Source organism: Myotis myotis, unplaced genomic scaffold (genome assembly GCF_014108235.1).
Source record: "Myotis myotis isolate mMyoMyo1 unplaced genomic scaffold, mMyoMyo1.p scaffold_m19_p_5, whole genome shotgun sequence".
Lineage (NCBI taxonomy): Eukaryota > Metazoa > Chordata > Mammalia > Chiroptera > Vespertilionidae > Myotis > Myotis myotis.
Genome location: NW_023416357.1, coordinates 59,888,675 through 59,910,680, shown reverse-complemented (window position 1 = coordinate 59,910,680; position 22,006 = coordinate 59,888,675). Strand labels below are relative to the sequence as shown.

Here is a 22,006-nt window from a genome sequence, read left to right as displayed (position 1 = left end):
CCAGAGTGCCTCTGCAGGGCCTCTCCAGCATGGCAGTCTCAGGGCAGTCTGCATGTACAGTTGCTATTCAACATATGTTTTCTCAATAAATAATGAATACAGTTGTCACATTGATTAAATTTCCATTGGAGCACTCAACTAAGGTTTAAGAATGAGCAATAATGTATCTCAGTGCCCTGAAGTAAAAACCTAGAGCCACAGGGAGCACTTCCTGTCCATACAAAGTACAAGACCCTCTGGTTTGGAGAGCAGTCCTTGAAGGTCCTGCTTGCTTGCTGACTCTTGCAGAAAACCTGCCAGAAGATGACTGAATGGTGGTAATTTACCGTAAAGAGCCATTACCTGTGCACAGCACTGGAAACATTTCTGGTTGGTGGGAAGGAGAAACATAAGGATGCTCTTAAAGACACTGAGCTGGCAGCCAATGACCAAACACATGAAGCTCACTAACTCTCAGGATCACAGCTCTAATATATACTGCGATAATTCAGTGCAGAATCACAGGATGTCGTTTATAAACAGTGGTAGAGGGCAAAAATAAAACAATACTTTGAAAACACAAACTAATTGTACTTTTGGAATATACACTGAGTGGCCAGATTATTATGACCACCTGACATTTGTAGGCAAATTAGCTATAATTTCGCGCTGAAGTTGCTAGAGGGCCAGACCATTATAAATAGGGAAGCAGGTTGTTTACCACAACAGTAGAAGTTATTTTTTCCTGAAGACATGGGTAAACAACACGATTTAACAGCCTTTGAACATGGGAGATATATATATATATCTTACTAAAAGAAGTGTATTCTTTGACAAGATACTTAGCATGAATTTCAGTCCACAATTCTAGGTGTGTAAATAATTCTATATTATTCCTGACTCAAAGCACCAATTCTTTGAGATTGTGAACAACTTAATACCAGCTGTCTTTGCGTTCCCTCTTTAATAGGGTCTGTCAGAGTTCTAGGACCTTTGCCAAGCCAAGGCATGGAGAAGAATGTGGAGAGTAGAGTACCCTGTCCTCAATCACCATTCAGACAGGTTGCTTGTGAGGTATATGATAGCCTTTCAACAGGTTCTTAGGTCTTTGCTGCTTCTGTGGGGAAGCTATCGATGGTTCTCTCTGCCCAGACAGCTTCTCCCCACCCCTACCCCCCAACACCAGGGGATATCAAAAGTAAAGCACAGGTCCTCTTTCAATCCCAGTAGCCATGGATTTTCCTCTCTTCCTCTCATCAGGCTGGGAGCACCTCTTTATCTAAAAGCATTTTCTCTAAACCTATGACTCCTACGCCTGAACTAGGGTGTAGTGGAAATCGCATAAATGGACATTTCATATGCAGATCACTTTTCTGATCATTTTGTACCTAGGGGAAATCAAGCCACTTTTGGTTGATTTGCTAGTCAATTAAGTCTATATTACCAGGACTTAATCTTCAAAATGACTCTGTAAAGGCTGGCTCATGCTTACAGCAACCAGATCGAGGAGGAAACAAGTGTAAGATGCTGGCTGGAGAATGCAGAATCTAAGGGGTGTGCTGTCACTCAGTCCAGACCTGTGGTGAGATCATCCAAATTTCAAGGGATGCTGAAGATTTTTGTGTTAAAGCTCTTAGATTTTTAAAAGCTGACTCATTTGTTGTAACACAGTATGTTCATACATAGTGTGGGCTAAATAAAATACACCCCAAGGTAGATAGACCCAGCCCATGAGCTACCAATTTGCATAATCCAGATATAAGTGTATCACTTGGTCAAAGAACTACTGTACCCAGTAGTATAAAGGATTTCTTTTAATCAGTGATTTGTAAAACTCAGCTCTTTTTCCATTTTATAACAAAACTCAAATTTCTGCTGCTACCAGTTATAAAGGCAGGATGTAAGATTTACTATCATTATAAGGAAATGTGGTATCTCTGGCTCTTTGGACATCACCATAAAGATAAGGAATCTATTTTCTTGGCCTTCTCCTTCCCTTTCTTATCATTGCCACTTTCTTAACCCTTTCAGAACATCACCAGCACAACCCAGTCCTTACTCAGAAACAGAGCCCCATTCCCTCAAGCCTCTTTCAGTACATGTTAGTAACTGCTATGATCCACAGAATCATTTAGAATCAGACCAAAGTACAAAATTGCACCATCCACACAAACAAATCCTTACAGTTACTAAACTGATGATATTCTTTTCCCAGAAACCAAGAATTCATATATATATATACACACACTAATAAAAGACAAAAATGGTAATTGACCATACCTTCACTACGCCCATCAGCCAATCAGAAGAGTATGCAAATTAACCCAACAAAGATGGCCGTTAAATTTGCATACTGCAGGTGGGGCGGGACAGCGCGAGCCGCCACCCACCGTGCTGCCATCCGGGCCTCCCGTGTGCAACCCAGGGCGGCGCAATCTGCCACCCACCCCACCGCCATCCGGGCCTCCCGTGTGCGACCCGGGGCGACGGAGCGGGACAGCGCAATCCGCCGCCCACCCCACCGCCATCCAAGCCTCCCGTGTGTGACCCGGGGGGGGTGCGATCCACTGCCCGCCCTGCCACCATCCGGGCCTCCCTTGGTTAAGCCAGCAGGTGGTCATCCCCCGAGGGGTCCCAGACTGCGAGAGGGCACAGGCTGGGCTGAGGGGGACCCCCCCCTCCCAAGTGCACAAATTTTTGTGCACCAGGCCTCTAGTATATATATATCATATAATCATCCAAAACTTAATCTCTTAAAATGATAGTGATTTAGTATTTCTTATCATTCAGTGCAGGGCTCAGCAGTCCCATCTGGTTGTGCCTGGACTCACTCATGTGCTTTCACTGGGCCAGAGGGGTGGCCAGGCTAGAAGATCCACAATGGCCATACTCACATCTGAGAGTGGGTGCTAGCCATCAGCTAGCTTGCCTTGGTTCTCCTCAGAATAGAGAGCCTGAAATACATACACACAAATATAATACTACTTCTCAACAATGAAGCAAAAGCAATACAAGGGAGCAAAGAGAGACTTTTCCACAAATGGTGCTGGAACAACTGGACATCCACTTGCAAAAAAATGAATCTAGACACCGACCTTATACTCTTCACAAAATTTAACTCAAAATTAATCACAGATCTATATATAAACCACAAAACTATAAAACTCCTAGATGGTAACATAGAAGAAGACCTAAATGAACTTGGGTATAACAATATCCTTTTAGATACAACACCAAAGGCATGACTCATGAAAGAAATAACTGATAAATTAGACTCCATTAAAATTAAAAATATCTACCCTGCAAAAGAGAATGTCAAGAGAAAGCAAAGACAAACCACAGACTAGAAGAAAATATTGGCAAAAGACATTTAATAAAGGACTGTTATCTAAAATATGCAAAGAACTCTTTCAAGTCAACAAAAAGAAAACAATCATATTTTAAAATGTGCCAAAAACCTGAACAGACACCTCACTCAAAAAGAAAAGATGTCCAACAACATATATCATTAAAGAACTACAAAATAAAATAATGATATGCTGCTGCATAACTATTAAAATGGCCCAAATCTGGAACAGTGATAATACCAAATGCTGGCCAGGATGTGAAGCAACAGGACTATCATTCATTGCTGGTGGGAATACAAAAGGTTCTAGCCACTTTGGTGGTTTCTTTCTAAAGACACTTAACATTTGATCTGGCAATTGTGCTCCTTAGTTTTTACCCAACGGTGTTGAAACTTATACACACGAAGAACCTATACATGAATGTTTATAGAAACTTTATTCATAACTGTCAAAACCTGGCCACAACCAAGATGTCCTTTGGTAGGTGAATGAATAAATAAACTGATACATCCAGACAATGGAATATTATTCACCACTTAAATGAAATGATCTATCTATATATATAAAAAGCCAGTGACCAGAATGCTGTAATGAACAGAATGACTGGTCGCTATGACACCCACTGCAGCTAGCAAACCAGCTCGATCTAGGGGTGGGGTCAAGCCGGCCAACCTCCCATGGCCCCTCCTCCAGCCAGCACCACCCATGATTGGCCTCTCCCACCCCAATAGGGGGTGGGCCTGCTGACCAACCTCCTGCAGCCCCTCCACCCAGCCAGCCCCGCCCTCAATGGGCCCCCACCACCCTGATCAGCCCACAGCCCCTCCCCCCAGATTATCCCTCCCACCCCAATCAGGGGCAGGGCTGACCTGCCAACCACCTGCGGACCCTCCCCTCAGCCAGCCCCAAGCCCAATGGGCCCCCATCACCCCAATCAGCCCGCAGCCCTGCCCCCCCAGCCAGCTCTGCCCCTGATTGGCCCCTCCCACTCCAATCAGGGGCAGGACCAGCTGGCCAACCACCCTTAGCCCCTCCCCCAGGCCGCTGGCTCTCAATCAGTCCCTCCACTCCATCTGGGGGTGTGGCCGTGGCTGGCCCACCACCCACAGCCCCTTCCCACAGCCAGCCCCACCTACAAAGGGCCCCCACCACCCCAATTGGCTCACAGCCCCTCCCCCCAACCAGCTCCGCCTCCGATCATCCCCCACCCCATGCAGGGGCGGGGCCAGCTGGCCCACCACCCACAGCCCCTCCCCATGGCCGGCCCCACCCCCAATTGGCCCCCACCCACCCAAATCAGGGGCGGGGCCTGCCAGCCAACCTCCCACTCTCTCCTCCTCCCAACAGGCTGGGCCCTGATCCACCCTGATTGAGGCCGGGCCAGCCGGACCCCACTGGTGCACCAATTCGTACACTGGGCCTCTAGTCAAGTCATAAAAAGACATGGAACCTTAAATGCATATTACTAAGTGAAAGAAGTCAATCTGAAAAGGCTACATACTATGATTCCAACTCTAAGATATTCTGGAAGAGTTCAGTCACACAGACCAATTCTGGCTCTATCATTTAGCCAGCTACTTGCCTCAAGTCAAGTGACTTAATCTCTCTTCTTTTCTTAAATTTCTCACCCATGAAAGGTGACTAAAGGGTGCCTCCCTCATGGGGTTTATCTGAGATAAAGAAAATAATGCATCCAAATTGATTAGCACAGTGTCAGGCAGAAAGCAAGCCCTTGCCAACTCTCTCATGTCTGAGAAGCATCCTTCAATACACTCTAAGAGATACAAAGAAGAAAAAGCATAAAAGTGCCCTCCAGGAGTCCTAATCTAGTAGAAACTATGGAAAGGTACTGACATTAGTTCACAATAAATTTTGTCATAATTATAAATGTGATTTAATCAGGAGTTAAAGGCCTTAAAAGGGAATTTCAGTTGTAATTTATTGTAAGAATAGAAACCTTCAAACACCAGGGCAAGTACAAAGACTGTCTCAGATATTTTCTGACCACATAGTCTTCTGCAGAGCTAAAATCCTGGTATTAGTCAGCGTTATAGCTTTGATGAACATCACAAACAGGAAGCCACCAACTGCTGTGTCAGTGCTATATTTGGTGCTGGTTTGCCCTTACTTAGAGAACCCTATTCCGTATTGATCCTCCTACCTCAGAAATGATATAACTACCCTTGGGGAAGTGAAAATACACAGAGCTATGTGAGCTAAGCTTAGCTCCAGGATTTATGGCTGCAAGATATGAAATGCTAAGTAGGCAAGAAAGCTCAAGAACATATTTTCATCAAAAAGACATAGAGACTTGCAGTCCCTGCTACACAAATAACTCCCTAACAACCATACTGAAAATATGACCACACAAAAAAGACAATGTATCTGAGTTGTTAATATGATTAAAAATATTGACACCCTTGACCCACTAGAACAGGGGTGGGCAAACTTTTTGACTCAAGGGCCACAATGGGTTCTTAAACTGAACCGGAGGGCCGAAACAAAAGCATGGATGGAGTGTTTGTGTGAACTAATATAAATTCAAAGTAAACATCATTACATAAAAGGGTACGATCTTTTTTTTTTTTTTTTTTAGTTTTATGGCCCGCGGGCTGTAGTTTGCCCACGGCTGCACTAGGACCTCCTACAAGCTTCACTGGACAGAGTAGAAATCAGTGCAAGGGAGATTATTAAGGATAAGACATTAACTTTATCCCAAACCAACTACCATAATTACACTTTTAACACTGATGAAACTTTCTTGGTGTGATTTGAAAGATTATTTAGAGTGATGTTCTGACTTAGTTACATGAATTATTTTTAAGCATCACATGGCAGAAGCGTATTAAAGGTAGAATTTTTACTGGATTCAATGAGTAAACCAGTTGTAAAGAGTCACTATCATGACTTCTAAAGCAACACAATTTAATACAGTGTCTAATCAAGACCTTTTAAAAGGTCTAATTAGATATGGCATTAAATTGTATCAAAATTAAAACAAATTTTTAAAAACTTATTTAAATGACATGACACCATATCTGACATTTTATGTTATGCTATCACTTTTTAGAAGCAAAGAAGGGAATAATGGCATATTTGTCTTGGATCATAATTCAAATAATGTAATTTTTAATCCAAAATTGCTCCAGTGGCAAATTTCCATTTTTGCAGAAAACCCATTTGTACAGAGTATCTATGGTCCAAAATCATTGTTTAAAAACCAACTATTAAACATTGTCTTTTTGGGTTTTGACATTTAGAGTCAAAGTCTATACAAGCATAAAAGACATTTGTAGTTGCAGAATGAAATGTAAATGTTAACTTGACCATGTGAAAGCCAATGTGCAACTGATAGGTGGAGGAGGTAGAAATAGAAAAGGAAAAGTGAGAAAAAAAAGTAGGGGTCCTACTACTTAAATGTACTCGTTTTACAAAGCAAGGAATCAAAAAAGTCTGACCCCCCCCCCAAATGAGTTTATGTTATTATTTAAAAATTACAAAGGCTTAGAAAAACTAAAAATAATATTAATATCAAATTTTAGCATAGGAGATGGGGGTGGGAGAGTAATGGAAGTGAGTTATTACCTCATCTTTCATAAAAGGAATTCTATAGGTGTGGTTTATTGATTTATGGAAGAGTACAGGAATAGGCACATTATCTAAAGTTATCAAGGCAATCTCAAAAAAAAATTTTGAAGTAGCAGCTAAAAGATGTTGTCTTTAGGGAGAATAACTGGGAATGGAGAAGTATGGGTGAGAAACTGTTACTTTTCACCAAAAACTCATCTGTACTATTTGATTATTTATCATATGCATGTGGTATTATAAAAGAACATCTTTTAAAAAAACTATATATGCATATTGGCATTATTTATTATATGTAGAGAGAAATGCAATAATAGGTAACTTTAAAAGACAACATTTACAGAAAATTTTCATCATAAGCCACAATACACTTAAAAAACATTCTGAAAAGCTCAGTATTTTCTAATTTATTAATATTTCCCTGATAAAATATGTACATGACAGAAAACATTCCTTTTTAATAGTTGAAAACGATTCAGCAGTGTAATAGAGAAACAAAGAAGAGACTGCACTTCAGGCACAGCCAGGAGTACATGTGTGACATTGGAAAATTCTACCAGGGCCTTAGTTTCCACTGGATGAAAAGGTTAGGCAAAAAAGGCCTTGAAGGCTACTTCAGGCTTGACCTTATATATAGAAAAGCAACTCATTTCATGTAATTAGAATCAAAAATTTCAAAGACTGGAAAAGAGCTTAGAAGTCAGTCTTTCAACCTCATTCTGCAGAAAGAAAAGTGAGGTCTCATAAAACTTCTAGAGCCGCAAGAGCTAAGGGTGGTGGAATTAGAAATAGAACCCATATTCCTAGACTCTCATGCTGCCATAACAAATACCATAGAACCAAAACACCTTTTCTGGAAGTTACAAGTTCGAGATCAGGGTATTGGCATGGTCGGGTTCTAGTGTGGACTCGCTTCTGGGCTTGCAGATGGTAGCCTTGTCACTGTGAGCTCATATGGTCTCTCCTTGGTGCACTTACATTGGAGAAAATCTATTTCTCTTCCTCTTCTTATAAGGCCACCAATCATGTCAGATTAGGACCCCACCCTGTTACCTTGTTAACCTTAATTGCCTCCTAAAAGCCCCTTCTCTAAAAATAGTCACACTGGGGGCTGGGACTTCAACATATGAATTTGGGAGGGAACACAGTTCAGTCCATAGCATCTTCTTTCATAAAATGTATGACACAACTTTTTGTTGTTGTTGTTAATCCTTCCATTGATTTTCAGAGAGAATGGAAGCGGGGGGGGGGGGAGACAGAGAAAGAAACATCGATGTGAGAGAGACGCAATGATTGGTTGCTTTCCACACGCCCTAACCAGGGTCAGGGATCTGAGTCTGCAACCAACATACATGCCCTTGGCCAGAATCAGACCCAGGACCCTTTAATCCCATGGCCAACGCTCTATCCAATGAGCCAAACCGGCCAGGGCAGGATGACACAATCTGTACATATCTCTTCTCCCTGCCAACATAACACAACAACTCTTGTCTATATATTCCAATATGAGAAAATTATACTTGACTATAAAAAAGGAAACTATTTCACAGCTTGATATTGTTTCTCGTTTCTTAGTGATGACTTAAGGAGACTAATTGCATAAAGATTTGCATGTGATATAGTTTGCACTTTCTCTACATCGAAGTGTAAATTCAAAGACACAAACGTAGAGGTGCTAAGTTATCCTGTGATAGCCTTCCATACACACTTATCAGTTGCTCTGACAATATCCCCAAGAGCAAAATATACCCATTAAAGATAATAGATTTCTAGGAAGAAAAATGTTTTGTACTTGGTTGAACATTTCCTTCACAGTCCAGTTTTGTGAAATAAAACCCCAACTCTTCCTTTCAAACCGACAAAAGCAAACAATACAGTCAACATCTGGGTGAGGTAAGGGTTATATTTTCAGTTCAGAGTTGAGGAAAAAGAGCTCATTTGCTAATCATAAAAAGCATATGAAGTTATTGAAATTCCAAAATAAGGAGCTGAGAATAGGAAACTTAGTTTTAGAGGAAACAACTACTTAAATTACAGCGTGTCTAGAAATGGGAAGGAATGCATAAAACCCATGAGGTTGCAGATAGTATAATTTGTTCACTAAAAAAGATTAAAAAAATAAGAGAAAAGGGTGTGCACCATAGATCAAGTAGAAAATACTTTGGGTGAGGTTTTAGAGACAACTACAAGGAGGTTTATATGACTTCATACTCACAGGTCATGTGAGAGGAGATGGTGTAGTCATCCACTAAAACTCCTTTCCAGGGCATCCCCACCCTCTTCCTACTCCCTCTGCAGAGTCAACTAGCCCCTCCTTAGCTCCCAGAGCACCCGGGGTAAACACCTTTGCTGTAACCCTTACATATCGCCTTGCAGTGTTTTTCCCAGTGTGGTTCTCACACCATCTGCATCAAACTCACCTCCACTAATCCCCAGCCCGCCCATCCCTGCATGCTTATTAAAAATGCAGATTCTTTGGCAGCTCTGTAGAGAACATCTCTTTGAGAATGAGCTCAGGAATCTGCATTTTATCCACCTGATTAAACGTATACTACATTTTGAGAATTGCTACTACATGTTAGCTATTAGCTTGTCTCTCACCAAACTGAGAGTGCCTTTGATGACAGGTGCTGTGATTTATCAGCCTCTTTATCAAATGACAAGCTCGAGTAGGTCCTTGATAAACACATGTTGACTGGGACCCTAAGGAGCACCTCCTAGTCAGCAGAAGGCAGGGAAGTGGAACTCACAGAATGACTGACCAAATCTAAAAACTGGCACTCAGTCCTCAAAGTCGAGATGAAATAAGCAAGAAATGATGTTGGGTTCCGATTCAGAACTGACTCAATACTTTGCAAACTGCTTTCGAAATATTTACTAATTTTGCTCTGTGGGAAACCACGTGAGGGCTAGCTGAGGCTCCGAGGAGTCCTGCCACTTGCGTGCAGTGACTTAGGCAGGACACAGCAGTGGTACCAACGGATGCCAGTGAGGAGCAGCAGGGAAGAGGGTCAGCGAAGAAGCCAGGAAGTCCCTCACTTCTGGGGAGTGCCGAGAAGGATTTGCAGCTGAAATTTGAGGTTGAGTCGAAAACCACATGAGAAGCAAGGTGTCGAAATGAAGCCTCTCAGACTCACACAGGAAGCCACACACCAGAGGCTGACCTGGCCATCAAGCTGACTCCTACCGTACATCTGCACTTGGGAAAGTACTCATCGCAAGTACAGATCAGGACTGGGAGCGACTTTTCCAGAAAGAAGAACATTGGGATGACAATTGGTCAGTGGAAAACTAAAAGGGGAATACTGAGATCTTTGTTGAAAGCCGTGAAATCTTGCCTCTCACCTGAATAGGGAGGGCGTAGGGTTAGACTAGGCACCTACTGTAAAAGAACCTTCAGGCTTGCAGAAGCAGAATATGTTACTGTCCAAGGAGAAAAGCTACACAATATAATATAAATGCTAGGTCATGTCCAGTTTTTGTGGTCATGTTGATCAACCTAATTATGATACCAACTTTAAAAAGGACTTACATTTAAGTTTGGTTTCTGGGAAAAACATGCTTGAACTCATTGTTTTGTTTTTATTTGTTGGAAGTCCTACAGGTAGAAAATGTTTAGTCTTTTACAAAAGTCAATGTGTCAGCCTCAGGTACATTCTGTCTATGCTGAGGCTTAAATTCAGATAGCAGCTAAGCGCTGGTGAGCAGTTCAGAATGGAAATAACAGGAGAGGTGTCTCTCACATCTAAGTAGCTAAGAGCACCTGGAGAGAAAAAGCTACCCAACCTTGCCTTCTGATAGCCTGGCATTTCCTCCTATGTCTCTATTCTGCTCCTGCTCATAATTCCATCATAGTTATTCCAAAGCATCTTCATAAGTCCCTGACCCCATTGCTCTCCTTATCACTTTTACATGATGACTTCACTTTGTAGATCACAGAGGAAATAAGGTGCCAGTGATAAGAAGAGCTTCTTCACTTTCCTGCTTGCACTGGGCCCCCACCCAGAAAAGAAACTTATTCACACCATCCTCCTCTCATAAACATCACGTACACACATCTGTCTTACAATGTTTGCCCTAGTATTTGCTTGTGAGACATCCCAATCAGTCTGCAGGGCACAGAGCAAATCCCGCTTCTCACCCCTCTGCTTCCCGATACATAAATGCTCTATAAGTGTTCATGGAAGGAAGCAGACATGAGAAAGGCAGAGGTATTTGCCACATGTTTGAGAATGTTTAACATTCAAGGTGAATGGTGGGATAGTGCTAATTAAAGGAAACATTTAATATAAATTTAAAACCAATGAGACCACTTTAGACTACCTACATAAGCACTTACCTATGGCCTCATCAAACCATGGGTAAGAATAAGATCATGAGCCTCATTTAATGATTTTATTTTTAACTAGAGGCCTGTTGCACGAAGAGATTCATGCAATAGGCCTTCCCTTCCCTTGGCTGCTGGCACCGGTTTTCCTCCGGCACCCGGGACCCAGGCCTTTGCTCTGGCTGGGCTCCGGCTGGAGCCGCCCCGGAGCCCTCAGGCTTTGCTGCTCGGCAGGCCCCGGAGTTTTGAGGCCTCGCTGCTCAGCCAATCTCGGGGCCGTGAGGCCTCGCTGCTCCACCGATCCCGGGGCCATGAGGCCTCGTTGCTCTGCCAGCCCCGGGGCCATGATGCCTCACTGCCCCGCCTGGCGCTGGGGCGTGTGGACTCGCTGCTCTGCCTGGCACCGGGGCCATGTGACCTCGCTGTTCTGCCTGGCGCCAGGGTGTGAGGCCTCGCTGCTATGCCCACCCCGGGCCGTGAGGCCTCACTGCTCCGCCTGGCGCCGGGTGTGAGGCCTCACTGCTCCGGCCCCAGGCCGTCAGACTTCGCTCCACCGTTTGGAACCTAGTTTGCAAATTAACCGCCATCTTTGTTGGCGGTTATTTTGCATATTGTGCTGATTAGCCAACGGGAGGCATAGCGAAGGTATGGTCAATTACCATGTTTGTCTATTATTAGGTAAGATTGTGGTAAAATTCATATAACATAAAATTAGCCATCTTAACCAATTTTTAAAATTTTGAATTACTTTTTGCTATGTTTTTTTCTCTATCTTTTTTATTGAATTCATTGGGGGAAACATTGGTTAATAAAATTTAGATAGGTTTCAGGTGTACAGTTTTATAATACATCCTCTGTATATTGTATTGTGTGTTCACCACCCAAGTCATCTCCTTCCGTCACCATTTACCACCCCCCCCCCCACCCACCACACACATAAGAAAATGCACACCTTAACCATTTTTAAGCTGAGTCGTGTTAAATGTGTTCACATTGTTATAAGCCCATCACTTTTAATGATATAAAATGAGGTTATATCCTCCTTTTGTAAAAAGGACAAATAAAGGCGTTCGGAAGATCTGCCTTAAGAAGACTAGGCTTGTGCCTAAAGCACATGCAGTGACTAGGCAGGCCGCCTGAAGGAGGCACCACTGATTACCTGGCAGCAGCTTCTAGGGCTGAAGGCAAGACTGTAAAGTCACAGTAATTGAAGGGTGTTTTCTTCCAAAGGACTCGAGCTGCAGACGACATTTCTGGTGCTAAACATCCCCTGGGCTTGACACCTGCCAGTGATGATAGCCAGTCAACTTTAGGCCTGGCCCTGATTAACCAACAAACAAGATACTGAGTGATTTTAGAGAAGCAATTCAGATCCAAAATGTACCAGTAAGTAAACAGCACATCATCCCACCTCTTACCCCCCAAAAATGCTTCTTCATCTAGCCCTAAACTCTCTGGACTGGACCATTTGGCAATCTTCCACAGCAGGTGAGTAAGTAAGAGACAAGGAATTTGAAACGTATTGACAGTATCTGAAGTCAGGCAGTTAATAGAGTCATTGCACCAATTCTAACATAATCATTTTGCAGCAAAGGCAATACCCGCCTAGAATCAGGGCAGAGTGTTTTACCTAACAACACAAAGCTTCAACTGCCACCTGAAGGACTTAGAAAAGAAGTCAAAATACATTTTCCACAGCTACTTATTGAGGCTCTCCTATGGACCAGCTGTGTGTTAAACAGTATAACATGAATATTAGCACATTTGCTCCCAAATTTCAGAAATAAATCTTTCAAACTATGAAAAATCTGATCAAAAGTTATATAACAAAAAAAAAGTTATATAACCATGAAGGAAAAATGATAATATTTGCTTCTTCAAAACTTGTAGAGAATACAAACTGACAGAAAATATTACAATGGACTATAAAGGGAATGTCCTAGAAAGAAAGAAACTGGAATATTTGAAACGATTATTCAGAATTGGATGATGATAATTTTCACAATTATTTGATTACTTTTCTTGGTCTGGAATTTATTTTGACAGTAAGAAACAGAATGTGCCAACCTCTTATAAGGAAATAGTGGTGTTTACTAGAAAGATACATGGATACTTTATTGAACCCAAAGGGTAGGAAATACACCTGTGCAGTGCCAGGGAAGGAAACACAGAATTGGGAGTTAGGAATTGTGATTACTCTCACAATTGCCCTGGAAAGTAAGATGCTCCCATTTCCACTTCTCTGTTTGCCTCCTTTATTCTTTTCCTCTGCAGACAGGCTTTCTCTGCCTGGGGATGGCCCAAATATGCAACACCCTCTCCCACCAAAGCCCTGTTATTCTCACCCCCTCACATTCACTAGGGAAGCACTAAAGCTTCTGGGACCTAATTTCAAATTCGTACGTGGAGAAATTGATGAGGATAGCTTAGGCCAAGTATTCACTCCCAGGTGTCTATGTTTTCCAGAAGGCTCTATTTCCTGTGACGCCAGATATAGTACTATATTTTAATGTTCTACCCATAGGATTGCAGCAACTTGATTCATCAGCAACCAAGTGAAGTTACAGAAATGTGAAGCAAGAACATTCTGTGCCAAATGCTTAAATTAACAGATCAATATTGTTGGTTTTCATCCCATCCACCAAAAAGCATGTGCAATTTTTCTTAAGTGAAGAGTTGCAAGCATATCCTTAGGATATTCACTTTGTACTATGCTTCTTTTTTCACAGGAGATAAACTCATCTTTACTTACTGGAAAAAGCAGTCTGTGTGGTTGTTCTCATCATCAGCGTGGGAGCTGCTCTATGAAAGGCTAAGCATTTATCGACTTCAAGACTGTTGCAACACACAGACAGAGAGCATAAACCAGCATTTCTCACCACAGATGCTTTGTCTTAGAGACTGGGAGCTGTGCTTGGTAACAAATGCTGGAAGGCACTGAGGTATCAATTACTAACTATTTACGGACAATGCCATCTTTAGAAAGGAATAACACAATGATAAAAACAGTTGATTCTGTTGCAGGAGTCAAGTATTTCCATACTCTCTTTAGCAAGCCTTTATAATCTATATTTAATCACGACTTTCTTTGGGGATTCTTGCCTAGGGACAGGCTTAAACCATTAATTAAATCACTGCATCTGTGATGCTGGAGTTGTTCCTTCCTTGTCTATAATATACACTTGTCTACTGGTCTGAATGAGGAGAACGGGAGGCAGAGCCCAGACTGTGCCGCCTCGTCTTGGGTTGAATTGTCCCCCTCCCCCCAATTCATATATCGAAGTCTTAACCCCAGTATCTCCAAGTGTGACCGTATCTGAAGACAGGGCCTTTAAAAAGGCGATTAAGCTAAAATGAGACCACTAGAGTGGGCCCTGATCCAGGATGACTGATGTTCGTATAGTAAGAAGACATTTGGACACGCAAAGGGAAGTTTGAGCGCCAGGGATACTAAGCACAGAGAAGAGATCATGTGAGGACCCAGTGAGAAGATGGCCATCTGCAAGCCAAGGAGAGAGGCCTCAGAGGAAACAAACCTGTCAGCACCTTGTTCTTGGGCTCTCAGCCTCCTGAACTGTGAGAAGCTAAATTTCTGTTGGTTAAGCCACCCAATCTGAAATATTCTATTATGGCAGCCATAGCAAATTAATATGCTCCCCTGAGAGAGATTTTAATAGCAGAGGATCCCCTAATACTGTTCTTCAGGTGACCCATTCACAAGTTTAACTGAACGTGAGCTCATTTAAGCGCAGCTCCCACAGTGCATGGCTGCCTTCCCTCATGGCAACAATTGGCTGGGACATGTAGCAACTGCCTCCTTTCTAAGGGAGTTTTACACAGTCCCAAGACGGCCTACTGTCATACGTATAATTGCTCCCCGCATTTACAACATCGCCCTGACTTCTGCAAGCATTTGAGCCGCTGCGATGGTCTGCTCAGAGCCAGGTGCTGAAGTCAGGATGCCTCCATGACGGGGGCAGAGGCGTGGCTCAGACAGCCCTGAGACCCGGCAGCAGCACGCCCACCCACCACTCATGTTTCCTCTAAAGCCAATGACATTGATTTTTTTTTTAATGGATAGACCTCCGAGGACAAAACAGAGTTGCAGAATCAAAGAAGCAATAATTTTTCTCTGGCCATTGTCATTGTTAAAGTGAAGTCACCTTGCGAACAAACCAGATTATGAAACATGGGGAAATCCTCCCCTTTTCCACTTGCTTATTTAAACATTTGTTATCAAAGGAAGGAAGCTGATTATGAGTCCAAAGGGGGATACTATGGTTTAGTACCAACAGGGGTTTAAGTTGTTGCAGGACTTTTTGGTGAAGAGTTGAAAAGATTCATTTCCTCCACGTTGGGGTTGGTTCAAAGGTTGTTCTTTGCTGGTTTGTGATGCCCCCAGTACTGTATTTCCTTGGTCCTTGGTTAATTTATGGAAGTTGCAAATAATCAGGAAAGGCCTCCAGAGATAGTCTGTGAGCCCTGTGACCCTTATTACTCCCCTGGCCAAGGAGAGTCCCCCAGGACAAAAGCCAAAATGTACGAGGGATGCCAGGGCTGCACAGAGCTCAAAAGCAGAGATCTCTCTCGTTCTGTGTCTCTCCCTAACCTCTCTCCCTCTCCCTCTCATTTTCTCCCCCACTCACTCCACTCTCATTCATTCACTCTCTCTTGCTAGAGCAGATTGAAAAGATTTTCAATTAGGGGGTCCCCAACAATAAGAGTTCAAGGCGGGGCTGCTTTTGGAGGAGGCTCAGGACTTGGGACTCACATTAGAATCTTCAGGCACAGGCACTGGTTAGCAATAGACTTTGAAGCAAATAGCATCTTAGCATTGATCTGTGCTCCCCCATAAACTAAGGATGCAAAAGATTCATGTGTTCAAATGACCAAATGTTAATTCAGGACCCTTCCTGGACAGAAGCTAAACGCACACTTCCCACCAAACACACACACCCAGCAACAACAGCCCCTCCCACGTACACACAAGAACCACCACGCTCACACACCACGACAACTAGCACATACACCACCAACCGCCACACCCACACACATCATCAGCCACTACTCACCCACATGCATATCGATAACAAACACCACCCACACACAACGCATCCCACACACAGTTTCACAAGAGGCACTTTACAAAAATGCAGCCCTCATAAATGAGTTAGAGGGAATATGAAAAACAAGAACCCTCAACAACATCATCTCTATTCTCCTCATTGTTCAGAGTCTCTACCTCTGCAATACACTAACCCAGATTTTAACGTTGTCTTTGGAAGGGAAATGTTTAGTACCTTTGATAGTAACCATTTGTTCTATCTTCCCCAAAATGTTTGTCTGGAGTCTCCTGATTCTGTCACTTTAGGCACGAGGGTTTGCTCAGTGTGTCTTAAAAACAAAGGCACAGCTACATTTTATAACCCGATACCAGACCACATTCTCTTGTCATGTCTGCCTCCTTGCCCAAAAGCAATGAATGCTCCTTTACTAACGGAAAAAAATTCTGCGTAAGGTAATCAGGTCACTTTAGAAGGGTGTGGATTATGTGCGTTTTAGGGCATGAGGGGTGTGTTTAGTTTTTCAGAAATAAAAATTGGACATATCACCCTCCTCTAATTTGGAAAGAGATTATTCAAAAGCAGTCAGCTCATGATAACACTAAGCCTAATGTACTTGAGCCTTGTTTTGTTTGTTTTTTTCCCTTCTGCTGCCTACTCTTTCTCATTTTCACTGTTCATTATTTTCTTTGTCAGTGTGTAGACAGAAAGGTCATGGTGACATATAAGTCAATCCCTTTCATTTTATCTTTGTGGCTCTGCAAAAGATTTGGAAGAGGAATAAGCTGAAACCTAAGGATCACCTGAGGATTTTAATTACTTCTGTGCTCTCTGCCCCCCAATTTGTACCATTTAATTGAGTTTTTTTGCATGAGATAAATGTGTCTTTATCTCTCCATCCTTGCCTCAGTACAAGAAATGCTCCAACAAGCAATTTGGCAAATGAAAGTAATCAATAAGAGCCACTGCAAAGGGCTTGTTAACCCAAACTATGATGTCTGTACCACATTCCTCTGCCAACTTCTAGGTCATCCACACCAAAAGGTTGCTAAGCTCCATATCCTCTGGAAGGATTTGACATAAAAGCGAATTGCATGCAAATTGGGTGTATGACTCTGTAATGCTATAACTGCACAGAAAACTGTTGTCATCTCTGGCCACTGATAAACTCTACTTGGCATAAAGAAAGACACCTAAAATGTATGGACTTCAGTAAGCCCATCTTCAAAAGATTCATTGCCCAAATTCATAGTGAATGACTGACTGTGAGTTGTACATAAGGGCTATTCAAGCTGTTCAAGAATTTTAACATTCCATTGTTTGAGAATGATATAATTAATTCATGACTAATACAATCAGTATAATTAATGAATGGTTAATACAATCATTACTATATGACACACTGTATAAAATGTAAATAGATAGGTTGAATGGGCATTAATGTTAATGGAGGACAGTTTGCACTTATGTAATTAGACATTTCATTGTTGGGTGCATAATCAATTGAGATGTATTGCATAGAATGTATTGACTGCTAATTAACTTTAATGATACTTATTCCATTGTTTAAATAGAAAGTATGAAAACTAATCACTGCAGAATTTCCTGAAGCTCTATTCTTTGTTTCAATCAATATTTGCTTTCCCTACAGCGTAATACTTCAGAAATTATCTCAAGCTTGACCAAGAATATTGACTCTGATTCACCACAATTAAAAAAAAACAACCAAATTGTTATAATTTCCAAAATGTTGTCCCTCATTTCTGAGTAATTATTGTTGTTTGTGGTATAATGACTCCACTCTAAAAGGCATGGGGAAAGTAGCTAATCTTTTTCCTGTCTTTAGATATCATCAGGAGTTAAAATGCAAAGTTCTTGGGAGTTCAGGGTTTAGGAATATGTGGAAGGGAGCTGTGCTTTTTCTAAGAATATGTTCTGATTCTGATGATTCTAGCTAACAACTGTGTAGGGAATGTTTCACAGCTTTAAATGAACAGACTTACTCACTAGGTCAATGTCTGAAATCAGATTTTTATCCACTCACAGTAATGATTTAATGTACATGAACAGCCACTGGTTAAATGTATCAAAAATTAATGCTAGTGGGCCAAAGAGCAGTTTTATGCAAATAAAAAAAACCTGACATTGCCATTTTAGTTATTTCTCACTAAGGAGAAAGAATAATAAAAACAATGACTAATGTTAGTTGAGCCTTTTCTAAGTTCCAGACACTACTATCGCAATTGCTTTATATGGATTATGTCACTGAGTCTTCAAACAACTCCATGTTGTAAAATTGAGACATATTAGAGGTCAAGTAACATGTTCAAGGTCACACAATTATTAAGAGGCAGACTAGATCTGAACTAGCATTCTTACTCAAGATCCCCTATTTTAAACTAAGTTACATGGCCTGCAAACTGACTTACACATCAGAATTCTACATAGCCATGCCTAAAACTTTTCTGGATTACCAACAAAAGGACAAATTCTTATCATACCATTACACAGTTTTCCTTCCCTCCACACTTCAACATTCAAAAAAGCACAGGTGATATACATCACCTTCTGAATTTCCTAACTCTTCTCACATCTAGAGCACAGTTCTTTATTTTTCTGTACTAATTGGAAAACAGCATATACAAGAGTGCATAGGATCATGGTGCAAAATAAAGAACCAAATCACACTCACAAGCAAATTCACATTGTGATAGAGTTAACCAATTTCCAACAAATAAGATAGTGTCCTTTAAAATTTTCAACAAATTTAACTCATCAGCTTGTAAAAACCAAATCAGCTTGGGAATGAAAGTGAAGTAACTCTGGCTTGGTCAAGGAAATGAAAAGGAAAATGGAGTCAGGAGTTTATAGTCTTATTTTCTTTCCCCTCAGGTGACTCATATCACTTCAACCTTATCTCAACATACCTGCACACACCCAGTCCGTTCTTCATCCTATGCCCAACACGAAACCTTTTTTTTTTAACTTATGTTTTTACTGATTTCAGAGGAAAGAGAGAGAGAGAGAGAGAGAGAGAGAGAGAGAGAGAGAGACATCAACAATGAGAGAAAATCATTGATCGGCTGTCTCCTGCACTTCCCCCACTGGGGATCGAGCCTGACACTTGGGCATGTGCCCTTCCTGGGAATTGAATGGTGACCTCCTGATTCATGGGTCAATGCTCAATCATTGAGCCATACTGGCTGTGCTTTAAACCTTTTTCAATGAAACACCAAGAACCTATAACACAATTCTCCCTCAAAACCAACAAGCCATTGTTTGCTATTAATTTCAAATCTCCCAAAGTGTAATTTTCCCCATTAATTCATTTAAAATTGATCATTGGAAAGCTATGACTTAGCTATTCTTCATCCTTGATATTGGAGTTCTACAGCTACTTGTCCCAAATTCTAACTAATTAGTATCCACCTACAAGTATACCCTTCAAATGAACATACTATCAAATTTATGTTTTTATAAATTCTTCAGTTTTTCTATTAGACTTCGATGGTGTCTGATATCTTTCAAAGTATCGTCTCATTCAAAAGCTACTAACCCATATCACCATAATATAAGTGTGGGGATCTTCAATTTTCCTCATAATAAAAATATTTGACACCTTTGAAAAGCATATAAGCTATTGATGAGTTAAATTTGTTGAATATTTTAAAGGACACTATCTTATTTGTTGGAAATTGGTTAGCTCTATCATAGTGTGAATTTGCTTGTGAGTGTGAAAGGAGCTAACACACACATTTTCAGTATACATCAATTTGCTTTGTGCAGAATAGCAAATTGAATAGCAATATAGTAGTTTTAATAACACCAAATAACAGCAGCATTGATGGGCATTTAATGTCTTTGTTACTCAGGTAGTTTGTTGTTACTTAATAAGAAAAATTATGTAAACATCAAGTACTTCTAGCTTGAAAGTTGATTTTATTTGTCCTTCCCTTTAAAAATCTTAAATAGGCAGCATATATCTCTTGGAAAGTGTTATGTTTCCTTTTAATGCAACAATTCTTCTTTGAGTGTGTGGTCAGGCAATAATAAGCTTATAGTTTTGTAGGTAAAAAACCTGATCACACATGAAATACTTTTCACATTTTCTCTTGTTCATTTGTCTCCATGGTTAAGATGTATAGATATTTTTAAAGACTTGGAAATACCTGAATACTAACAGAAGAACAGTGAATCCAATGCCCTAACCCAGTGGTCGGCAAACTCATTAGTCAACAGAGCCAAATATCAACAGTACAATGACTGAAATTTATTTTGAGAGCCAAATTTTTTAAACTTAAACTATATAGGTAGGTATATTGTTATTAACTTAATTAGGATACTCCTAAGGCTTAGGAAGACCCACACTCAAGGGGCCAGAGAGCCGCATGTGGCTCGAGAGCCGCAGTTTGCCGACCACAGCCCTAACCGGTTTGGCTCAGTGGATAGAGCGTCGGCCTGAGGACTCAAGGGTCCCAGGTTCAATTCCGGTCAAGGGCATGTACCTTGGTTGTAAGCACATACCCAGTAGGTAGTGTGCAGGAAGCAGCTGATCGATGTTTCTCTCTCATCGATGTTTCTAACTCTCTATTCCTCTCCCTTCCTCTCTGCAAAAATCAATAAAATATATTTTTAAAAAAGAACAATGAATCCAAGAGCAATAAATGATATTGTACCATTTATATGTGTCCATGTTCAATCAAATTAGCAAGCTTTAGATTGCAGGGCAAGGATAGACTAATCGGTTTATTGCAAGCATTTATTCAACCTTTGAAACTATACCTTGTCATAGGTTGCTCCAGGGAAAGACTGAGGAAATGTTTTGTAGGATGTACTTATTTTTCAACACTATGCCTAGTGTCCTGAAAATAACCCTTTTGAAAAAAATACTTCTGCAATTTTGGTCTTCCCCCTGCCCCGCCTCCCCCCTGCTTTACAAATATGGTAACTTGGTAGTTCAGTAGGGTTCTTCACAATATGTTCCAGGAGTACGTAGTTATTTGAAGCTTTATGAGATTAATATAAATACATTCTAAAGACTCTGCCAATTGTATATGCTTAAAAGTTGTTCCACGTGGTTTTTTTGTTTGTTTGGGTTTTTTTTATAAGTTCATCGAGGTCCAGTGTCCCAGGATAGGGTAAAAGATCAATGAAAGCATTAGGGGCTAAGGATTCAGTAAGGTGAAATTATCTGGCATGCTGTACACCCGCCCTGCTTCCACCAATTACAGGATTTCCCTCTGGGAGGTTTCCACACAAGACTCTCAGTTAGAAGAGTCTATTAAAAACAAAGCTTTCTAGACAGGTGGGGTTTTGGGTGTTGTTGGGTTTTTTTGTGTGTGTGTGGTTTTTTTTGCAAGAATATTACATTCAAAACAACCACAGCAAGTCTTTCAATAACTAAGTTTATAATATTTCTGATGTTCAAAATAAATGTCAGAATCATCCATTTTTCATTCAGAGGATTCAGTTCTCAGTCTACTATGTAAGCACACGTCAGGCTAGGAAAAGAAATCTATGCACAGCATGGCCTACTTTTGGTGTACTGAATTTTTTCTTAAAAAGAATTAAAAACTGTCATTAAAAATCCAGACAGTGCTGCATTAATACAATGAATGCAAAAGCATATTTCAATGTAAGTAAGAATGAGCTGTATTTTTTCAAGAGATTCTACAAGCAATAATTTTAGGTATATTTTTCTGTTA

The 22,006-nt window shown here is 41.1% G+C and overlaps 1 protein-coding gene across 42 annotated transcripts in view; it reads right to left on the bottom strand.

The window, feature by feature from the left end:
- Nucleotides 1–22,006, bottom strand: part of MACIR (macrophage immunometabolism regulator) — a 149,885-nt gene that overhangs the window by 80,201 nt on the left and 47,678 nt on the right. For 15 of the 42 annotated variants that reach the window (XR_004967825.1, XR_004967826.1, XR_004967833.1 and 12 more), the window contains one exon: nucleotides 12,398–12,559. The exons of 22 other annotated variants lie outside the window; for them this stretch is intronic. Coding sequence is in view for 16 of the 20 variants with exons in the window: in XM_036311007.1 (XP_036166900.1) it covers nucleotides 12,398–12,559 (162 nt within the window). In the remaining 4 variants the exon portion in view is untranslated. Of the gene's footprint in view, nucleotides 1–12,397; nucleotides 12,560–16,608; nucleotides 16,633–22,006 lie in introns of those variants that run through there. 5 more of the 42 variants (XR_004967832.1, XM_036311025.1, XM_036311023.1 and 2 more) reach the window with 2 other exon arrangements.